This window comes from Hyposmocoma kahamanoa, unplaced genomic scaffold (assembly GCF_003589595.1).
Source record: "Hyposmocoma kahamanoa isolate Upper Pololo Valley unplaced genomic scaffold, ASM358959v1 99702, whole genome shotgun sequence".
Taxonomy (NCBI): domain Eukaryota; kingdom Metazoa; phylum Arthropoda; class Insecta; order Lepidoptera; family Cosmopterigidae; genus Hyposmocoma; species Hyposmocoma kahamanoa.
The window spans coordinates 4,857,637-4,877,470 of NW_020656001.1; the positions used below are offsets into that span (position 1 = coordinate 4,857,637).

The 19,834-nt window shown below is 37.7% G+C and overlaps 1 protein-coding gene across 1 annotated transcript in view; it reads right to left on the reverse strand.

Annotated features, from left to right (window-relative positions):
• LOC113239176 (triple functional domain protein) overlaps positions 1–19,834 on the reverse strand; it is a 154,679-nt gene that overhangs the window by 83,367 nt on the left and 51,478 nt on the right. Inside the window, exons 13-22 of the mRNA XM_026476045.1 lie at positions 19,494–19,653; positions 11,984–12,115; positions 11,598–11,805; positions 11,049–11,509; positions 10,769–10,969; positions 9,852–10,117; positions 8,858–9,025; positions 8,236–8,362; positions 7,859–8,070; positions 3,795–3,927 (exon numbers count right to left, since the gene is read on the reverse strand). Of these exons, the coding sequence (XP_026331830.1) occupies positions 3,795–3,927; positions 7,859–8,070; positions 8,236–8,362; positions 8,858–9,025; positions 9,852–10,117; positions 10,769–10,969; positions 11,049–11,509; positions 11,598–11,805; positions 11,984–12,115; positions 19,494–19,653 (2,068 nt within the window). The remainder of the gene's footprint in view (positions 1–3,794; positions 3,928–7,858; positions 8,071–8,235; positions 8,363–8,857; positions 9,026–9,851; positions 10,118–10,768; positions 10,970–11,048; positions 11,510–11,597; positions 11,806–11,983; positions 12,116–19,493; positions 19,654–19,834) is intronic.

Genomic DNA, 19,834 nt, shown 5'->3' on the forward strand with positions numbered 1-19,834 from the left:
TGAAATATTGACATCATAACCATACCACTTCAGCCTAACTATACCAGTAGTTTCAATACTTCATCAATAGTTAGTACCACGCTTCCTCTCTAAGTGCAATAGCAGTAAGCAGATAACCATGCAGTCGTAAAGTTCAATAGTTTCCTATCGAACGCGAGACGTGAGCCCATCACTCTTTTGACGTCAACTAATAAGTCAAATAGACGCACAAAAGCAAAACAGGAAAACTTCGTATTCATAGATGTTGAAATAAGTAGGCACTTACTCAAGATGTACGCCTAATTTATTAAAGCAGCATAGACAGCTATTCAGAGCACATATTGTCTATATGTGAGTATGTATGCGAGTATATATGCGTGGATTTTGGGATAGTCACCTCAATTCGGGATAATGAAACATTCGCCACACAGAGACAGAGAAATATAAGGAAACTAAGTGTACGTACATTTTTGTTGCTCCTAATTGCCAATGGCTGTATGCGATTGCCGCGCTGATTGGCGATATACTTCAACATGGTTAGCATAAAACTATCTACTCCTTTGGAAACCATTACAATCGGCGCAAGCACCGGCGAAACAATTAACTAGCATTTCACATCGCACTCTCGGGGTGACCACCAGTCGTCCCGCGACCTCGACTACTGTGCGACATGACGGTCCAAGCCAATGACTCACTGTGAGGAAAATATTTTGTAAAATCAACTTTTAACTACTATTACGTTACAGCGCGTTAATTAAGGGGACGTGCAACTCACAATGTATATACAGAGTAATGAAAAACACACTTCTAGAACAGATAGAGCTAATGGGTTGACGCCATCACAAAACGCAAGACATCGTTACAGAACAAGATAAAAACGTCCGGAGTCAATAACGAAGCACTGCTCGTATTATCCTGCATTACTCCATTTTATTCTCTGTGTGGAAGCCAAAGTATTAGCGGTGACGTACACAGTTTCCAAGAAATTTACAATAACCCACATTTATTTATCCAATTTTATTTTAGAAAACGCTATTAAGTTTCCTACAATGACAAAGTAACAAAGAAATGAATATTAGGTACTGTCGCAAATACAATTAGTATAATATTAACCCGATAAATGCACGTACTATACCTGATTGATAGGATAATAAGTCAAGTACCCACAGAAACTGTAGTGAAATCTCGTATTAGAAAGTAAAAGCACGGTTACACAATTTACAGATGTATTTGTTAGAACTTTATAACTTACATAACACGTTCTCGTAGAATGAGTTTTAAATTCTTGTAGACCTTATCTTATCACAAGCAATCGCTGGCGTAGTTTCTTTAGCGATAATACGTACGCGTCCCATGACAATAGTTATTTTTGATTAAGGTTGTGATACTACACAGAAACTTTCTTACATGTAGCATGCCAAAGAATGGACTACATATACACGGAAATATTAAACATCATCGTCATCAAATGAAGTAGTTTTTCAGTTCACTTCATTTCCGAGTAATTGATATAACATTTGTGGCAAACCTATCTTATAGGTATTTACATATTTACAATGAAATTGATGAAATTTCATGAGAAGCGTTGTGTAATTACAGAAAGAACAAACACGGACGTATTAATGATACTGATTTCGGCGGATTAATGAAACACGTAGAAACGTATAGGAAATTAACGTGCTGTATGATTTTCTACACAATACACCATATATCGGTCATACGCATGGCCGTAAATTGAGTGGACGTGATCCATCCAACAAATTAAGTGAATGTTTCTTTTGGACCTGAGTAACAAAATTATCGAACGTTTAATTTTAGTTCCAAACTGTGAAATTGCCTCGCGAGGTTCGCATATGTCGTGCTGAACCCACAAACAATGAATCATTTCACATGCCCGACATTGGTAACAGAAACAATAAAAACCATACATAATTGGTGGTTAATCGCAATCATTCAATGTGTTAACATCACCATCACCACAGAAGGTACGGTTTTATTATTTTACAAGCTTATTATTATTTTACCTACGGTGGTTAGAGTACGGGGTGGGCCATAACCGGACCGCGACCAGCCGGCAGCAACGAAACTTGAAATATCATATTATTTAGCGTCTGTATAAATGTAACATGATTGAAGTAGTTATTATACAAATTGATCATTTACAACATTTTTGCGCACAACTCTTCGAAATGTCGAAGAGTTGCGCGCAAGAATCGTCTCTGCTTGATGTGAAAAGTTGTGAAGTGAAATATGTTGAAACGAAAGCCACGTGCGAATCTCTGCATAGCTGTGAGCTAGGTACTTCTAGCAATACTTTCATGTAACCTAAAGTTGGTAAGTACCAAATCTAAGTCATTATAAGCAAAATCATAATTAAAAAAATAGGTGAATAAGCGATCGAGAAAGATTACGTATCGCTCGGTGAAGTGAATGGCGGAGTCACAGCCCTTGTGCGCTCGCTGCATACCATTTCAAGACAATTATACCAAAACTGCACAACTCTTAGTTATGAATTTATTTAAGTGAATTTATATAAAAGTGGACATAATGTCATATATAAATTAATTAATATTGACTGAATAAAGGATACTCTATTACTCTTTGAGTTCAAGTAATTTTCACTAGAAGCTAAATATGGTGCACCATATTAAATTTCCAGAAGCTGAAAATGGTGGATGTGGGGCCTTTAATTATCACAAGCACGGAAGAAACAATGCAAGCGATTTATGACTCGATTACTATCGGAACCGCTGTCGCCGAAATGCAACGCAAAACGCAAGAATTGAAATCTTGATAATGATCAGTCATAGCTGCTAATTTAAAAAGATGTAACAAATTCTGGATTGTTAATATTATTCGTACTTTACCCAGTTGCTGTATCGTTGAAAGTTCAATACCTTTATTATAAGTTACGGCGTTTTGATTTCATATTGAAATTTTTTTCAACGCGCTGCCAACTGCCGCCCTGTAGCCGGACTACGATGAACAATTAGTTCAGATGTTTCTGAACTAATAGAAAGTATAGCGTCTCGACAACAGATGTCTTCTTTAAAGCACGCGTTGCATAATCAAGTTTATTTCTATAAATTAAGTTTAAAATTAACAAAACTCTCATGAAGCATTTTTTCGCTAAACTTTCGTTCACCACTAGCGTAGAAAATTGAGATGTTTACTTAGTTCTTCGAAAGATCAAACTCTGGTCGAGTATTGCTCAGGGATAATGTTTACTTTCATTTGTTACAGTACTAAATATCAATTCGATAAACAGAAAATTTAAAATTTATTAAAATATGAGTTACCGAGTAAATTAAACACTACTACGGGTAATATTTTTGGTGTGGCACAATAAAGCATTTTTCTACGATTTTAGAGAATTTACGCGAAAGAATGACACAAACACACCATGCAAAGCGAACATGGCGGACTGAGCTCAAGTAGGTCTCACGAGACCGACGGAGGTACGCGTCTGACGCTAACTAACCACTACTACTGTATTTATTGTTATAACAAGCAAAATTAAGAAGTACCGCAATGACGTTACAATTTAAATTAAATGTTTTCATTTTAATTCTTAATTTTACATGTCACTACATCTGTATGGGTTAACTCTGGACAATAGTTTCGTGGTTTTTGTACTATCTTGTTTCGGCCATCTTGTTTATTTAAACTTTTTACTTCCGGCGGAAATTGGCGAAGGCCTTAAATATTTCGATAAAATGTAAATATATTTATGTCAGTGAGTCGTAACTTGCAGCTTTATATATATAATTATAATATGATAATTTTACCATGCACTTCGTTATAAATGAACCAACCTTTATTTCCCCCTGTCCTTCGGCACAGCAAGCTTGTAGATCCTTCAGTAATAGCTGGTATTTTGTTATTCTTTGCACTGGCTTGATGAGGTATGCCGCCAGCGGGTGTTCTAGCTTCTTCTTCCTCTGGACTCTGTTACGTTACAGCTTTCGTAATTATGCGCGGAATAATTTTAGTGTCATACACTTTAAATTGTTGTCTTTGTTCATTCGATTGATTGATATCATCGAGTATAAAACCAGAAATAGAGACGAAATAAAAACATACAATCCTGGTAACTCATCAACGATACATCACTTATAAATATCAACTCTCGTTTGCACTGAAATCATGAAACAGCGCCAACAACTGACCTGTGTGTATGTCTCCGTCATCGAGTACATAACCAGAAATAGAGACGAAATGTCATTTAATTTGTTTGAAAACTATTCTGCCATATCATTACTGTGACAACTGCGCTCCGATTGGCCACCCCGAGTTCGAAACAATTGACGGGTGTCGGCAACAGTTTCACTTCAAATCGACTAGTTAACTTGAGCTTTGCTAAATGGACTCTCCGTGTATTCCAAAAAATATTCTGAATTTATTGTAATAAAGATAATATCTCTAACAATGCCGTGTTGTTCTATTCGGTGGTGTAGGAAAAACAGCAAAACCTCTAATTACAAAACAAACGGGATCACATTTCATCGGTAATTAAATATTAAATATGTAATTTTGCAATTTTCATCCATTATAAGTGACACGTCCATGACAAGTTAAATTGGTCAATTTGAAGTGAAACAATTGACGACACCCATCAATTATCTCAAATCATTTATGCGTCTCGCTTCCACCTAATGCAACTCCCATTTAAGTCATCTCATTCTATTCATTAGGCACGCGTTACTAGTGCTGCACGGAAAAATCTTTCTCATATTATAAATTTATCGGTTCAAAATGGTATATTTCCGTCACTTCTCAAGTTTTCGATTGTCAAGCCGCTGTATAAAAAAGGCGACAAATAAATGTTAAATAATTATAGATCAGTGACTCTAATCATAATCCCAATTCTCGCAAAGATATTTGGGCGTATTATGTATAAAAGATTAATTGATTTTTCTGATAAATTTAATATAATCGTCAATGAACAGAATGGCTTTCGTAAGAACAGATCAACAAATCTAGCAATATTTCAATTGTTGAAAACCATACACGAATGTATTGATAAGAGGTGTAATGTATCAGCAGTTTTTACTGACATGTTGAAGGCATTTGACTGTATACATCATGACATTCGCGAGAAAGCGCTAGATTGGTTGACATCATATTTAATTGACAGGTAGCAATGTACCGAAGTGACATATTTTTGTAATAAAACGAACACCATGATCAGTAGTAGATCTGCCTACAGGAAGAATAATAGAGGCATCTCCCAAGGTAGTATTCTGGGATCACTTCTCTTTCTGTTTTACATTAACGATCTTCCAAGCTATACTAGTAAACAAAAGAGCAATACGAACATGACATTAATAAAATTATAAGTTACATCATAGGATGGATGAATGGAAATGGTCTCAGTATAAATCTAGCAAAAACTAACATCATGCAATTTCACTCGTTCAAAAGATTACCGATCGACTTAAACATTTCTTTTAATTTTGTTAACATAGAACAAGTGAAATATACAAAATTTCTGAGCCTTATCCTTGACAGCAACTGCAACTGGAAAGAACATGTCGAGAGCTTGTGTAACAAACTGTCTCGATTTATGTACCCATTGCGAAAATTAGTACAGAATGCGTCTGTGGATGCGGCTTTAACAGCTTATTTTGGGTATATACAGTCGGCTATAAACTACGGTTTAATTTTTTGGGGAAACTCTGTAGAATTTATGCAGGTATTTAAGATGCAAAAACGCTGTGTGTACGTATTATTTGCGGTGGGTCTCAAATTGATTCGTGTAAGCCATTTTTCGACAAGTGCAAAATCCTACCCTTACCCTGCCTGTATATTAAGGAGGCTGCTGCATTTGTCCAGAAACATCCGTCCTATTTTGACATCGCAAATAAAAGGAACCATAGAAATTTAAGACATGGGCAGAGAATGGTTTACTCGGACAATCATGCCTCAGCATTTTACCACAGAAGCTTTTACGTAATGTCGGTCAAGCTATACAACAGCGCCCCCAATGAATTTAAAAAATTCGAGTACATAAAATTTAAATGCTCTTAGTAACTGGTTGAGTACTAAACTTTATTATAGTGTACAAGAACTGACAAATTTGGTGACTAGCGATGTGACATGCTTATTAACAATTGTTTTTTTTTTCATATTGTAATTCCATTCAATATAATTTTAATCTGTGACATTTAATAATATTGTACACCTTATCTGGTAAACTATAGAGCACTGTAATATTTTAAGATCATACGTAATTACCTATAGTTATGCAATAAATATATTCTTATTCTTCTAATCTTATTATGTAACGATATTTGCAAGTATAATTATTACTGTATAATGATTTATTTAAACATTCGGTAAAGTAAAAAAATGTACATCTAACGTCGTCGTAGTTAAGTATTGAGCCATGAGTATAATGTATTGATTTTATAAGTATGTCAGATTATGCATAAGAAACACATATTATTACGTAACAGATTGTAGAATTGTAGGTATAATTTCGCAGATTACAGAGTTTATAGAGAATCATTCATTTTTATTGCTCAGGAAAATTGCTTTTGTTTGAGAGTACTTTTATATATCATGCAATCTTCATAAAGCTATTCAATTAAATCTTAAAACTCATTAAAATTAAAATTAATTAAATTAGTACCTGTATTTTTAGGTATCTAGTTTGTGCATATTAAATGTCATTTGGTCTTTAAACGATTGTTTAACTAAACATAGCAGTTTTTCCCTTATACCTCACCTGGCTCAAATCTATTTTAATTATTTTTATTTCTACTTCATTGCATAATAAAATCAAATTTAAGAAATAAATTAAAAAACACGGCTGTCCCTGTGCTCTTACAAAGTAATCTAAAAATTTATTTTATTTTTATTTATGTATATTTTTTGTCAGTACAAAATTTGTGTTTGACATTTTTTGATAGCCAATGCCATGCTCACTCGGAATGACTATGGATTCTAACAATACTACACAATTCGAAATCGGTTAAAACATTCAGAAGTTACACAGGAATTAATAAACGATATTTCCTTACAAATATTCACCATGAATATTTACTTGTCCAATTCTAATGTATATTTCGAATTCGGGCTGGCCAATCGGAGCGCAGTTATCATTTGTCAGAATAGTTTTCCAACAAAATAAATGACATTTCGCCTCTATTTATTTTTTGTTGTATACTCGATTATTGATATCAATAATAAAGAGGTCATTGCTCATCTAACATGAAAATACTATTATTACTGCCCAATACGACTTAAAACTGGTGTTTTAAAATAATAGGAATGATAATAATAAAAGCTTACAAACATAGAGGCTTCACCTAAATAAATATTCACTAATTGATGATATAAAAATCATCTTTTCACTTTTAAATTTAAGAGAACTGGCTGCAATGTTTATAATATAATATATGAAGCGAATTGTCAACATAGTATATGGCCCTTCCTTCTTCTGTTAGTAAGTTTTTTATTTATTAAAACTTGTTGATAGGTAGATAAATGTGTTCAATTGAATATTATAATGCAATTAATTAATATATAAATAAAAAAATTTATAAAATAAAAAACACACATAGGAGAAAAAATGCAAATACTGTGTATAGACAATCTAAACCACTACATTCAAATACACGAAAAAATTTATTCAGACTCACTATAAAAGATGTATACACAGTTTTTGCATAGTTCTTTGAAAATTAACCTTAATAGGGTACGGGAGTTGCTTATTAGGGTGTCTGTTCTTTTCTAGTTAAATTTTACCATGACCTATATCGTTTCGAAAGGACCACTGAAAAGAACACAGTTCTCGGCGGTGTTATGACAAACTGAGTTGATGGTTGTTATTATAGCAGTAAGTTTTAATAGTACGGGTGGTGTAAATGTTCACCTCTCAAAATAGTCGCCGGCGTGTTGGACGACGGCGGCGTTGCTGTCGGGCTTGTTGCGACAATACGACACGTACATGTTGAACTCGCGCGCCCACGTCACAAAGCAATGGCCAACATCTTCGGGCATCGTTTCGTATTTATCCAATTCGCGCAAGAATACACGCTCGTGGAAACGATAGATCTCTTCTATATTGCTGAATATTATTTCCTCCTACAAAAATTGTAATAGCTACAAGCATTTAACACGTATTAACAGTTTACTACAAAGAAACTAATATTGTATTACAAAATACACGACAAGAAATTGTATATAATAAATAACTATTACTTTCTTTCTTTCTTTCAAATTGTATCAATCTTAGCAATTCTCGTATACCTTTCCCTGCAACGCCGGCGGTACAGAGCCACGATCATTGCGCATCTCGCGCAAGTAGCAATTGATACACGTCTCCAGATCTTTTACGTACGCACGTTCAGTTTGTAAGAGTTCTGCCATTATGAACCTGATAAAACAAAACAATTATATAAATAAACCTTCTACGGCTTCCTACTTCACCATTTAAAGTATATTTCGACAAACTTTCCACTGAGCTCGAATACAGCCCGTTTAAAGCTGAACATCAAAAATAACAAATTTAGATTCAATCTTTTTTTTTGTATCGAAGAAGTGATAGAAAAGAGTCTAGTCCCCTGGATTTGATTTAAATCTGTTCTGCAACAAGTCCAGATAACAAACACAAAAATGTTTAATTTGTTAATTCACACCCATTTCGAATCACACCCTCTACGACACTTTTTTTTAGTATATAATAGACACACGCTTGACCACAATCTCACCTGACGTTAAGCGACGATGTGACAGACGATGGGACGCGTTTGCCTAAAAAATGCCTATTCACTGTAGCCTTGAATAGCCCCAAACTGTACTTTTCGGGAAATACAGATGCCGGTGAAATAGATTATCACCATTATTATCTTTCATTGCCTGTTTCACTTACTCTTTTCTTCTTGCACTACGTCGCTTGTCGTCACCGGCGGTAGTGGGTTGGGTCTCAGTTCGCGTGTCTCCGTCAACTGAGTGGGAGGAAGCTAGAGATGGTGCAACGCCAGAATCGCTTTCAGCTTCACTTTCCACGGCTTCTATGGAACCGCTAAATTCTGCATATCTGTTGTGTGAAAAAGAACAATATGATCTGTGTGTAAATTTAGAAACGTCATGACTAGGTCTTTCAATAAGGTTTTGTTCATTTATTTTTTCAAAAGTATACAGTTTACAAAAGACTAACTATCGTTAAATTGGAACTGTTTGTTGACGAGTGCTACACCAGGTTGTATTCCCGGGCCGGGAGATAAACTTGTATGGCCTACACTTATTTCTCTCGTGAGTTTGGGTGTGTATTGTGGTTGTCTATGTGTGTGTCCATGGCACCAGTGACATAGGGTTTCCCTAGTGTGGGGCTATGTTGAGTGTATTCGGTATTATTATTATTATATATACGACAATAGCCGGCGCCCGCGATTTCGCCTGCGTAGAGTGAGTACTTCGAGATGCCTACTGTACTAATTATTTGAGAAATGATTGGTTCTTCATGCAAACTTTCATCCCCTATTTCACCCTCATTAATATTTATTTTTGAGACAAAAAGCAGCCAATGTCCTCCCAGGTACCGTAATATCTGAATACCAAAATTCATCAAATTTAGTTTAGCAGTTCAGGTGTGAAAACGTAACGGACAGAGCTCTTTCGCGTTTGTAACATTAGTTTGAATTCATGATGCAGTACAGTACGGATCAGGACGAACACACAGCGACCACTTCTTTAGTTTTCTGTTGGGAATTACTAGACTGAGGATAATAATTTCCAGAAATATTGCAAACACGCAAGTAAAGCTTAGTGTGGGTCTTTCTGACCAACAGCAATAAATTACGGAGAGGATGTTGTGTGTGAGTTTGCAAATGAGCTCAACAAGTTTGATGCCATTCGATACTTACCTGGCGTCGACGGCGGCTACCCATTCCTTGATCTGAACGGCGTGCGGGTGTCCCTTCTCGACGAGGCCGTCGGCCAGTTGCGCGAGCAGGCGCACGCGCTCGCGGCTCTCCCGCGCGACGCCCGCCGCGGCCGCCGCCGCCGCCGCCCCGCAGCGCTCCTGCGTCTCCCGGATCCATTCCACGGCCGCGCGAGCCGAGCGTTCGAAAAGAGCGAACTGCTGGCACTGCTCTAAACGTTTCTTGCGCACCGTCCAGTGTTCGAGGACCTGTTAAAACGCACCGCGATCAAACAAACCGACACGGAAAATAAACAACGACATTCTGCCAATTCGGCATATAGTACTTTTAAAGCATTCTCGTAAACTGGAACTCGAATCGATCAACGACCGCAATTAAATAACAACAAAATAAAGCGGGCCGTCCGTGACCCGCAGATTATCCACGACTAGAACGCGAAAGTACCGGCCGGACGACGAACACAACGACGCTCCGGATCATGTCGGAACACAACGTGCACAAATGCACGAGGCACGGAATTCGACAGCGAGTGAAGGCAAATCTCATGGTGGTATCGCGGGACGGGCCCTGATATCATCGCACAGCTCGATACAAAAGCCCCATTGTTCTATGTCGCCGTCGACACTGACACTGACAATGCAGCAAAACTACTAACGAGCTAAAAATAACGAGAGAGACGTTCGCGTTTGTTATGACAAGTACTGACGCTTAACATAATCGGAATTTCCAGTAGGCAAACAAACAAACAAACAATGAAACAGTCACAGTTACTTATAAAGAATCGTGTACACTGTTGATCGATTCAAAGGGAACTCGGATAAACAAAACACAACAAACATATTTAAACAATAGACATCTTTCCCATTTACAAACATCGGAAGTTGCAATTTCCGTCGAACCTTGTTCTCCTGTGCCAATAACGTGTCCAGTATAGCTCTCGTTTGTTCATGATGTGCCTTGCTAGCAGCCGCGGTCTGCCCGTGCACTTGGGCGGAGCGCGCTGCGTACTTAAGGAAAGTCTCGGCAGTGCGCCGCGCCAGAGTGCAAGCCTTCAAGAATGCCTCCTTCTGTTCGCCATGCTTCATTATAAGAGCAGCCACCTGCGGACAGCCATTTCATGAGCACCCGATATGCACGCCTCGGTTAGACGTCCACCTTTCACCGAAGACATTACGATACCTGAGCAGCTTTGTCGACACATTGCAACGGAGTCGGCTCATCGCTTACCGGCGCTACCGATGAACCGCACCAGTCCTCGTCTCGACGATATTCCCTCTCTAACGAATCCAGAACGGAGCAAACCTGTTCGGCGGTTTTGTAAAAGTTGAGCGAGGCGGTGACTAGCTTGTGACGCTCTTCGGCACAGGTCACGAGTCGTTGCCACCGTTCCGTCACTTCCTCGGATATTTCCCTTATAGTATGCGGGTCGTAGTGATTAGCGGCCCTCAGAGCGTCAGCCCTGTATTTGACTTGTACCGCGCTGGCGTGTGTCTTTTCGACAGCCACTTGGAACTGGTCGTGTTCACGCTTCAGTTGCTCCGCTTCAGAAAGGGTGCTAGGTATCGAGAACGACGCCGCCAACATAGCTTCTCCGTTACGAATCCAGCTCACGACTTGAGCGGCATCTTTTTGGAACTGACCTGTGACAGAGGAAAGACAATTTAGACGAGTATACAAGAAAACATGACGTGCTGGCATTGGCAGCAGATGGATTAAATAATAACAAACCGAGCTGCACGCATTGCTCGAACCGAGCGCGCCTCTCTTCCGCCAGTTCCTCCAAATCGAGTTGTCTGTCGTGCAAGAATTCAAGTAAAAGTTGCACACGCGCTTGCGCGTCGAGCGGCGCGGGCTCGGAGCTGTCGGAACCGCTCGACGCCATCACGTCCGAAGCTTCTGCAATGGCTGCAGCTAATTCCTGGCCTTGCTGAACAACCTGCAGAAGCATTTACTATTAATTACAAAAGAAAATAATCTTTGTTTCGTAAATCATAAATAACGACATGGGACTTAAACATTTTCATTGAAACCTAAACGTGCCGGTCCAAGGTAAATTGTGTTACCGACATGTATAAATGAATTGCAGGTAGGGAATAAATATATTGTAATGTCACCTGGTAGGTGGCATGTTGCATTCGAGCTACGCTTTCGTTGTGGGCGGCAAGTGCCTGCTCCGCCTGCTGCGGGTCTCGTGGCGGCTCCGTTCGTTGCAGCTCATCGCCCCATAGCTCCAAACGTGATGACACCTGGAAATTATTTCATTTTTTTGTTTTCAATTGTTGTCATTTTCTTTATATGTATACGCAACAACAGTTATTTTTTTCTCTCGCATAACAAATATACGTCGTCTGTTCATAAGTTTTGAGACAAACTTTTTAGGCATTTCGAATGTTTGTGTTGCAAGAATCAGAAAGCACTACACCCAAATCCAAGTCGAACCTAAAAGAAATTCGTTATAGTCTGCATAACATTGCGCGTGTTACAGTCACCAGAATACTGAAAAAAGATCTTACACAATCGTAAGAAAATTCACTTAATAATGGCCTTTGTAAATTACGATGCGAACATTGTCTGATGCTGCTTAAACCGTTTGTTGACGTGTGTTTGACATTAATTACAAAAGTGCAATAAAAACTATTAATATATACATGAAATGATTTGTGTGTGGGGAACATCTCAACATTGACTGAGCGGCAGATCTTTGCAAACACATTTATTGTAATTGCGCTTGTTACGCAAACTTACTACTTAGTAACATTATAAAGCTGAATTTGTAATTATACAATAGTAGATATTACTCTACTGTTAATATTTGTATCTCAGCTGCGCGCAACACGCTAGACCATAAGAGTAATCTTAAATGTGTAAACTGTATTTACCGTGTGTGTGTTTACTCTTCAACCGACAAAACAATAAATTTTATGCCAACAGCAGCAAAGACGGTCCAGGTTCCGCACGAAATTTCGCGTACCTATCATTCGGCGAGTGTGATGGTATGATGGGGGGTTTCGTACGAAGGTGTCACTCCGCTCCATGTTATTTATTTATTTATTTATTTATTTATTTTAGGAAGGTTTACAGCTATTAATACAAAATATAAAATACAAACTAAACAACATCAAAGAGCCTATTACAAACCTCCACTTATGCATATCAAAAATAGCAAATTAAGAGCTTTATTTATAGTTTACTATTTATACAGACCAAAGAAAAGAAAAGAAAAACCGGAAAACCAACAAGTTTGCCAACAAGTCGTTAAGGTGAAAGCAAAAAATTATCAAAGTGACCTTTTAAAGACTGTGATCCAGTGTATGCGACTTGGCTACCTACACATTGTCTCGTGTGTCCATGCGTGGGTACACCCAGTCAGTATAGTGAGAGCCGTTCGCGAGAGTGGTCGAGGCGTTACGTCATGCATTGCATTACCGAGCTAGTGTTCTCAGGGACAGAAGCAAACGTGATACATCAATAGATGCCTCGCCAGCTGAGTCAGTCTGCGGAAGCAAAGGAACATTGCCACCATGGCCTAGGTCACAAGAACTGAAGAAGTATGGAGCTATTTAGAAAAAACCGTATTCAACAATAAAGCACTGTTTCGCGAAAATCAGCCCATCATAGAGAAAGGTCGATGCATGCTTCGGGATAGCGGTCAGAGGAAGCAGTTCCGAGCAGAGGCTGTAAATTCAGCAGTCTAGTCAAAGCACCGCACTCCCAGTGAAGCGGAGCTCTGATAATTCTAAATAACTGAAATTCCTACAAACAACCCGAAAATAAGCAAATCTCCATATGATTCAGCGGAGGTCACTTTTTTTTATAATGCCAAGTGACGGAACGAATAAGTGACGGCGTCTGGCGTTAAGCGACACGCCTGTCCGTAACAGTTGCAGTGCCACTCAGAGCTTTAAATCGCAAAGATCTTATCGGCATTGCCACTGCGCCCGTCATCCTGAGACATAAATCGACAAGTTCCATGTTCCTGTAATTTCACCAGCACCTTTACCCTTCAAAACCGAAACTTACTCCTCAGAAGACTTAAAGCTGGATGATTACTCCCAGATCTCGACTGATGTCCATAAGATGATTGCAGAGTAGTCATGTCTAGCACATAATTTGTGCACTGAAGCAAGGGATCCTGAGACACAGCAGGAGGTATTGACAAATGGAAAGCTATAGCGGCAGACGCGTACAAATATTTCCGTGACAAGTGCAAGTGGACCGCTAGGTAGGTAGAAACTCAGTGTTAATGACGAAATCCTGAGCAACAGAGCTCACCTATGGGATGGGATTATGGAAATTCATGCAAAAGTTATTTCGGGCAAATGTATTTTCGATCTTCTGATTCGTAACCTCGAGCCGTAGAAAGAGTACAACAACATTTGAAAGTATTACTAACATGTATTAAAAAATATTTTAGTAATAACATTAGCATCAAAGCGACTCTATGAAATTTTGGTTCTAAATATTTGAAACGCTTGTGTTTCAAACAATTTAAATTGACGTGATGGGTCTCGTTCAGTCTTTTACGCAAGCAATGAGTCGGAAAGAGACAGTTAGCTATTTGATTATTTTGATTGCTTTTGTAATTTATATGTACGATTAATTTAAATATAAATTAAACACTATGCCGGGTGGAACAGAACGACCGACAAAGCGGAAAACTGTGAAGAGTCTTAAATATGTACTTAATTGTACTGAAAGTCTTTTTGCTCTAAGTGTAATAGTTTCCGAGTTATTCAATGATAAAGATTTGCTTGAAAAGTCTGTATTGTCAACCCTACATCATAAAACACAGCTGTTTGGAGGCAACTACCGGGATGTACTCAGGGCAAAAACTTTGTAATTTAGTAGATCGTTGACCTCCGTCGTTGATCAGCACCCCATCAGTCGCTTTCTTTCATCAACCACTCTCTTTGATCAGTCATCATGTGAATGATGATTAATTACGCGGGTATTTTATTGTATTACTTTGAGAGTAATTAACACCCCTAAATTGCGTGTTTGACGACCCAATATTCACCGAAAAAATGCACCTCTCATAGAATCTTCGGGAAACATGTTGTTTCTAAACCTTTGTAGGTAGTTTATGACAACGCATAGTTGACAGGGTCATTTAGACTTCACTTTTCTTAAGTTGTTGTCAACTTAAGAAAAGTGAAGTTTTCTAAATGACCCTATCAGGAGTTTAACTCATATTGCCTGCGTCATAAGATAAGACTAACTTAAACAAACATAATTCAATTAAGTAAACACGTTCTACAACATGCGTCAAGTACTCAAATTACAATAGTCTCGTAACCCTTAATCCGGCCCTAACGTAAAATAGTAAATTGAGGCAGCCAATCACGTCACTTAGAAATTTAGAGATGGACACTTGATAACTGTTATCTGTTTTTGCTAGCATAATCGGGAGATCGTTTTTTTTTGTAATAGTCTATTTATGAATGCATTTGGAAATAGTTTTAATTTACACTACAAGAATTTACTAACTTTAAAACGAAGAGTTCATTCTATTGATATCAACATTTAAAACTAAAATTTCTGTTAACTTGAGCTGTGTAGTTGAAATTTTAATAAATGTAATGTAAAAATAAATAAATCGGAGGATCGTAGAGGTCTGCAGACCACCTCCACGTTTCGCTTTCTTATTATTGATTAAATTCGATTATTTATTACAATTTTAAACGACCTGCATTTACTTTACTTTTACTTTTGAATTGCTCATGGTACTTATACCAGACAATACGATTATTGCGAAAGTTATTTCTTTATCATAATTGTCTTTTTGAAATTAACATTTAGATATTTAATAATCAATGATATCCGACGCGTACGCCGCCGCCGCGCGCATCTCTATGCAGAGTTGCCAATTAAGCGACTTTGTCCCTTTATGTGATGATTTGAAATCAAAAGCGTCTTTTATTTCTAGCGACAAAAAAAAATTGGTATTTTTTGGCGCGTATTTAATTAGGTTTAATCGTTTATAATTTAATATTATTTTTATCTTAGTATTCAGGAGTCTTTTACCTGTACTGGGACCATTCTGTTTAGTGATATTTGCTTTAGTCTAGTTGGTAACACTTTTTCATTCATAAATTAGTTCAAAATGCCTGGTTGTATGGTAACTCGTGGTCTCATGTTTTTCTCGTGTTTACAACAAAAAAACAACGTTTACTTGTTAGTTTTTGGGTTGTGACAGCAACTTATTGGAATAATGCCGTTATTAAGTAGTGCTGGTGTTAAGCAAGTAAAATGTATTAGTGTGTTTGCGTGGAAAACCATATCGGCGTATGACCGGCACACCCAGGAATGTGTCTGGGATGTCTGCAAGAGTAAAGGGGACCTGGACAAATCGAACATCCTTTTAATTTAAAGTAAGTTCAATGTTTTTTAATTACCTATTCAAGTGAGAGCACTTATTTCTTCTGCGAGTGGCAATGACACGAACGCCGCCTGTGGGGCAGTAGATGTACTAACACGATTGATTCGCTTAGGGTTGTTGCACCGCGAAAGTTTTAAATCTGGACGAATATTTTTCAACTGCTCTGATTTTACATTTAAAGTAAATAAAACTCATGTATGTTGGGTTCTCAACGTGATATTTTCGGCTTTGTCGGTCGTTCCGTTCCACCCTGTATATATTAGTGCATAAAATAACACTTTTAAATGATAACTATGATAACACAATGTAGTACTTACTGAAAATATGATATACCACCCTGTTTTTTTCACTTTAGTTGAGTAATTTTTACAAGGTTTTACAATACGGGATCATTCGCGCGCTGTCAGTCGAACAAACGAAGACTAAAGCGTGATTGACGCCATGTATACGATTTTAACGCCCTGTAAGTTCGGACACTTTTTAGCGCGGACTCGATGTCCATTTATTTGTAAGTCAATGCTTATTACCTTCTTTATTCTTATTTTGACAATTGGCTTACTAGTATCGAAATAAATTGTTTTTCATATTCATTTCAATAAGAACAGACCGATATGAATAAAATTATAATAAATATACCTATATAGAATTAAAATGAAAAACGTAAAATTTTTAAAATGTCTCCTAGACATAAATGTAACGCATATACATATAAACTAACAAAAATGAACAATTGAAAGTAACCCGTGCCCAGCAGTTGAAAGAATAATGGGACGATCATGACTCAAATGAAACATGTTCGGCTATTTAAGCGTGAATAACATACAGTCGATGTTCGATAAAATATTTAGCACAGTGCTTCCCGCCTGCAATCACTAGCTGCTTGCAAGCGGGAAACACTTTTGCGCTATTGACTGTCATTTTAAAGACTATAGAAATATGTACAATGCAAAATACTAGGAGAAATTCTCACCTGCAGCCAGATATTACCATATACATCGAACAACCATACAAGGGAAAGAAGATAATCTACAGGTTCTGGGGTAAAAATATAAATGGAGTACTGTGTAACGTTGTGCTGTTTTAGGCGCTTATCCTCAGAGCCTAATGTGTCACTATAATGATGGACACAGCTTTATATATACAATGGCATTGTTTTCTTTTCTCGGCTAGGATTCAAGAGAAAGTCAAAATGAAGGACAAGCTTAACGAAGTTTGACACAAGAGATTATATAAATATAGAAAAATAGTTTCATTTCCAATGTGTAACAATCGCGAAAACCTAAGAACTCAATAAGAAATTAACTGATTAAAAACGACTATCCCTTAGTATCCTTAACTGTACCTTAGAATTAAAACCGCTAGTTGTGCAATGCGCAACGGAAAGTGAGCGCGCCTACAGTTCCGGTACCAATCTATAGAAAATAGGGAGGGTACTTTACGTGCACCCGGGGCGGTTCAACCGAGGCACTAGCCTCTCGAGGAACCGGATGAAGTCAAGTGACAGAGGTCTGTGACAACCCTGACTGATCTCGGGTCACAACCTGAACTTATAAGCTTCCTGTGCGCGCCCTTGTGAGTACCCTTCTCGTATGCTCTCAGGGTTTGTAGGGACGGTCACTATAATCAAAACTAATGTAGAAAGATATGGGGCTGTGCCTTAGAATAGGTTATTTTATAATACGTTAATTTGCCAGAATACAGTATAGTACAGTATGAGGAATGCTGACAATAAGGTGATTACACAAAACAAGTTTGGAGGAATAACTATATTCATATCTATCGCACGTCAAACCATTTTAAAGTTAATATTGAATTATTTTTTTATTACTTGCTTATTTCTTTACCCTACCGTACTATCAATTGTATACCAAACCCGTCAAAAAAATTGATATCAATGAAGCTTGTTATCAGAAATGCCACGGTTGACTTTTAAGTAAGAATTTCATTGTGCGCGAGTCAATACACCGTGATGTGTTATGGGCGATGGTGTACAAAATGTTGCTGGACCACTGCCAACACTTTTGCATAAGACAATGGCGAGACATTTTTATATTTTTATTGCAAGTTGACTGATTTATACACGTTATTGTTTTTTATTTATTTATTACGTTTACCAACATCTGTGTACAACATTACTTATATCTTATCATACCTTAACAAGGTGTGACAAGGTTTTTATTCTAATTGCCACAAACGCATAGAGGTAAACACAACATGCACTAAAACATAACATGTTTCACTAACATTTAAAAAAACGAACACTTACAATTTTGACAAATAACAATATGATTGCAAATTGATGCGTACACTACTTTTACGTAATAAATAATTTGACTGAACTTAAGAAATTAAAATTTTTAACAGGTCCTGAAAGGAGGACAACCGTGGGGAATATCACTTATGTCACTGTAATTATTTACCGTCTTAAACAACCTTGCAACTGGTGAATATGAACCAAATACGGTTTTGCGAAATGGAAACCTAAATGGAGTAATTTTGTTACGAAGATACCTTATGGGAACACGCAATTTGAATTTTTTAAACAGCTGAGAGCAGTCACCTCGCCGATCACTTCATGATAAAACATTTTTGACACCATTGACATCTCATAGGCAGTTCTTCGATTATCCAAAAACATAGTATCGAAATGTAATAAACGCTGGTACGGTGCGAGTTTTTTCTTGGAGATGCCACACGAGCACATTAAGTGCCAAATAAATATTTTTTGTACACGTTCTAAACGCAAAGAGTATGGTCTCCTAATGTCACTGCGGTCCTCAAAAGTTCTACGTACTAAACTACTATTACATTCGAAAACTTTTAATATAACGCAGTAGAAATCGCAACATTTGCGAGGCCTTACTCACCATATTATCAATACAATTCAACAAGCGTTAATTTGTTGTCAAAATGAATGCCTCAATCTCTCCTCCTGAATCCTCAATTGGAGTCTCAATCAATCTCGACATCACTTACGTGGTATTACGTGGTTAGGAACGAAATTGCGCTTTTATTTTTATTTATTTTATTTTTTTATTTGTTGTTATAAATGTCTTTTTGTCTTTTCCACAACAAATCACAGTGCAATATATATCGCATTAACTTTATAATTGTAGGATACGCAGACAATAGTAATTGTGATACAGCCTAAAGACTGCAATGAGGAACTCGTACCTAGTACCAAATGTGACAAAGGCCAGCCGGCCTTTTGGATCGTCAAACAAGCACATACAAAAAATACAGACCTCAAGCGCATCTCTTTCAAAGTGTCGCAACCGCAGAGTGAGTTCGAGCCGTCGTTCGCGGTCTGACCACAGCTCCTCGAGGGCTCCACGGGTGCCGCGCAGCCGCTCCAAGGTAGTCTCCACCGCTGCCGTGCTCGTCGCGTCGGAATCGCCAGACGATCTGCGATGTTCATTACGAACGTAAATAAATGCACTTCGTCGCACGCGTCCACAATCGTAATGTATTAATGAAAATGTAAAATACGAATTTTGGTCCGCCACTTTAGACTTTATTTTTAGGCAACTTATTTCGAAACTATTTATCATGAGCACTGCCAAATGACTGCCAGGAATTTGTCATA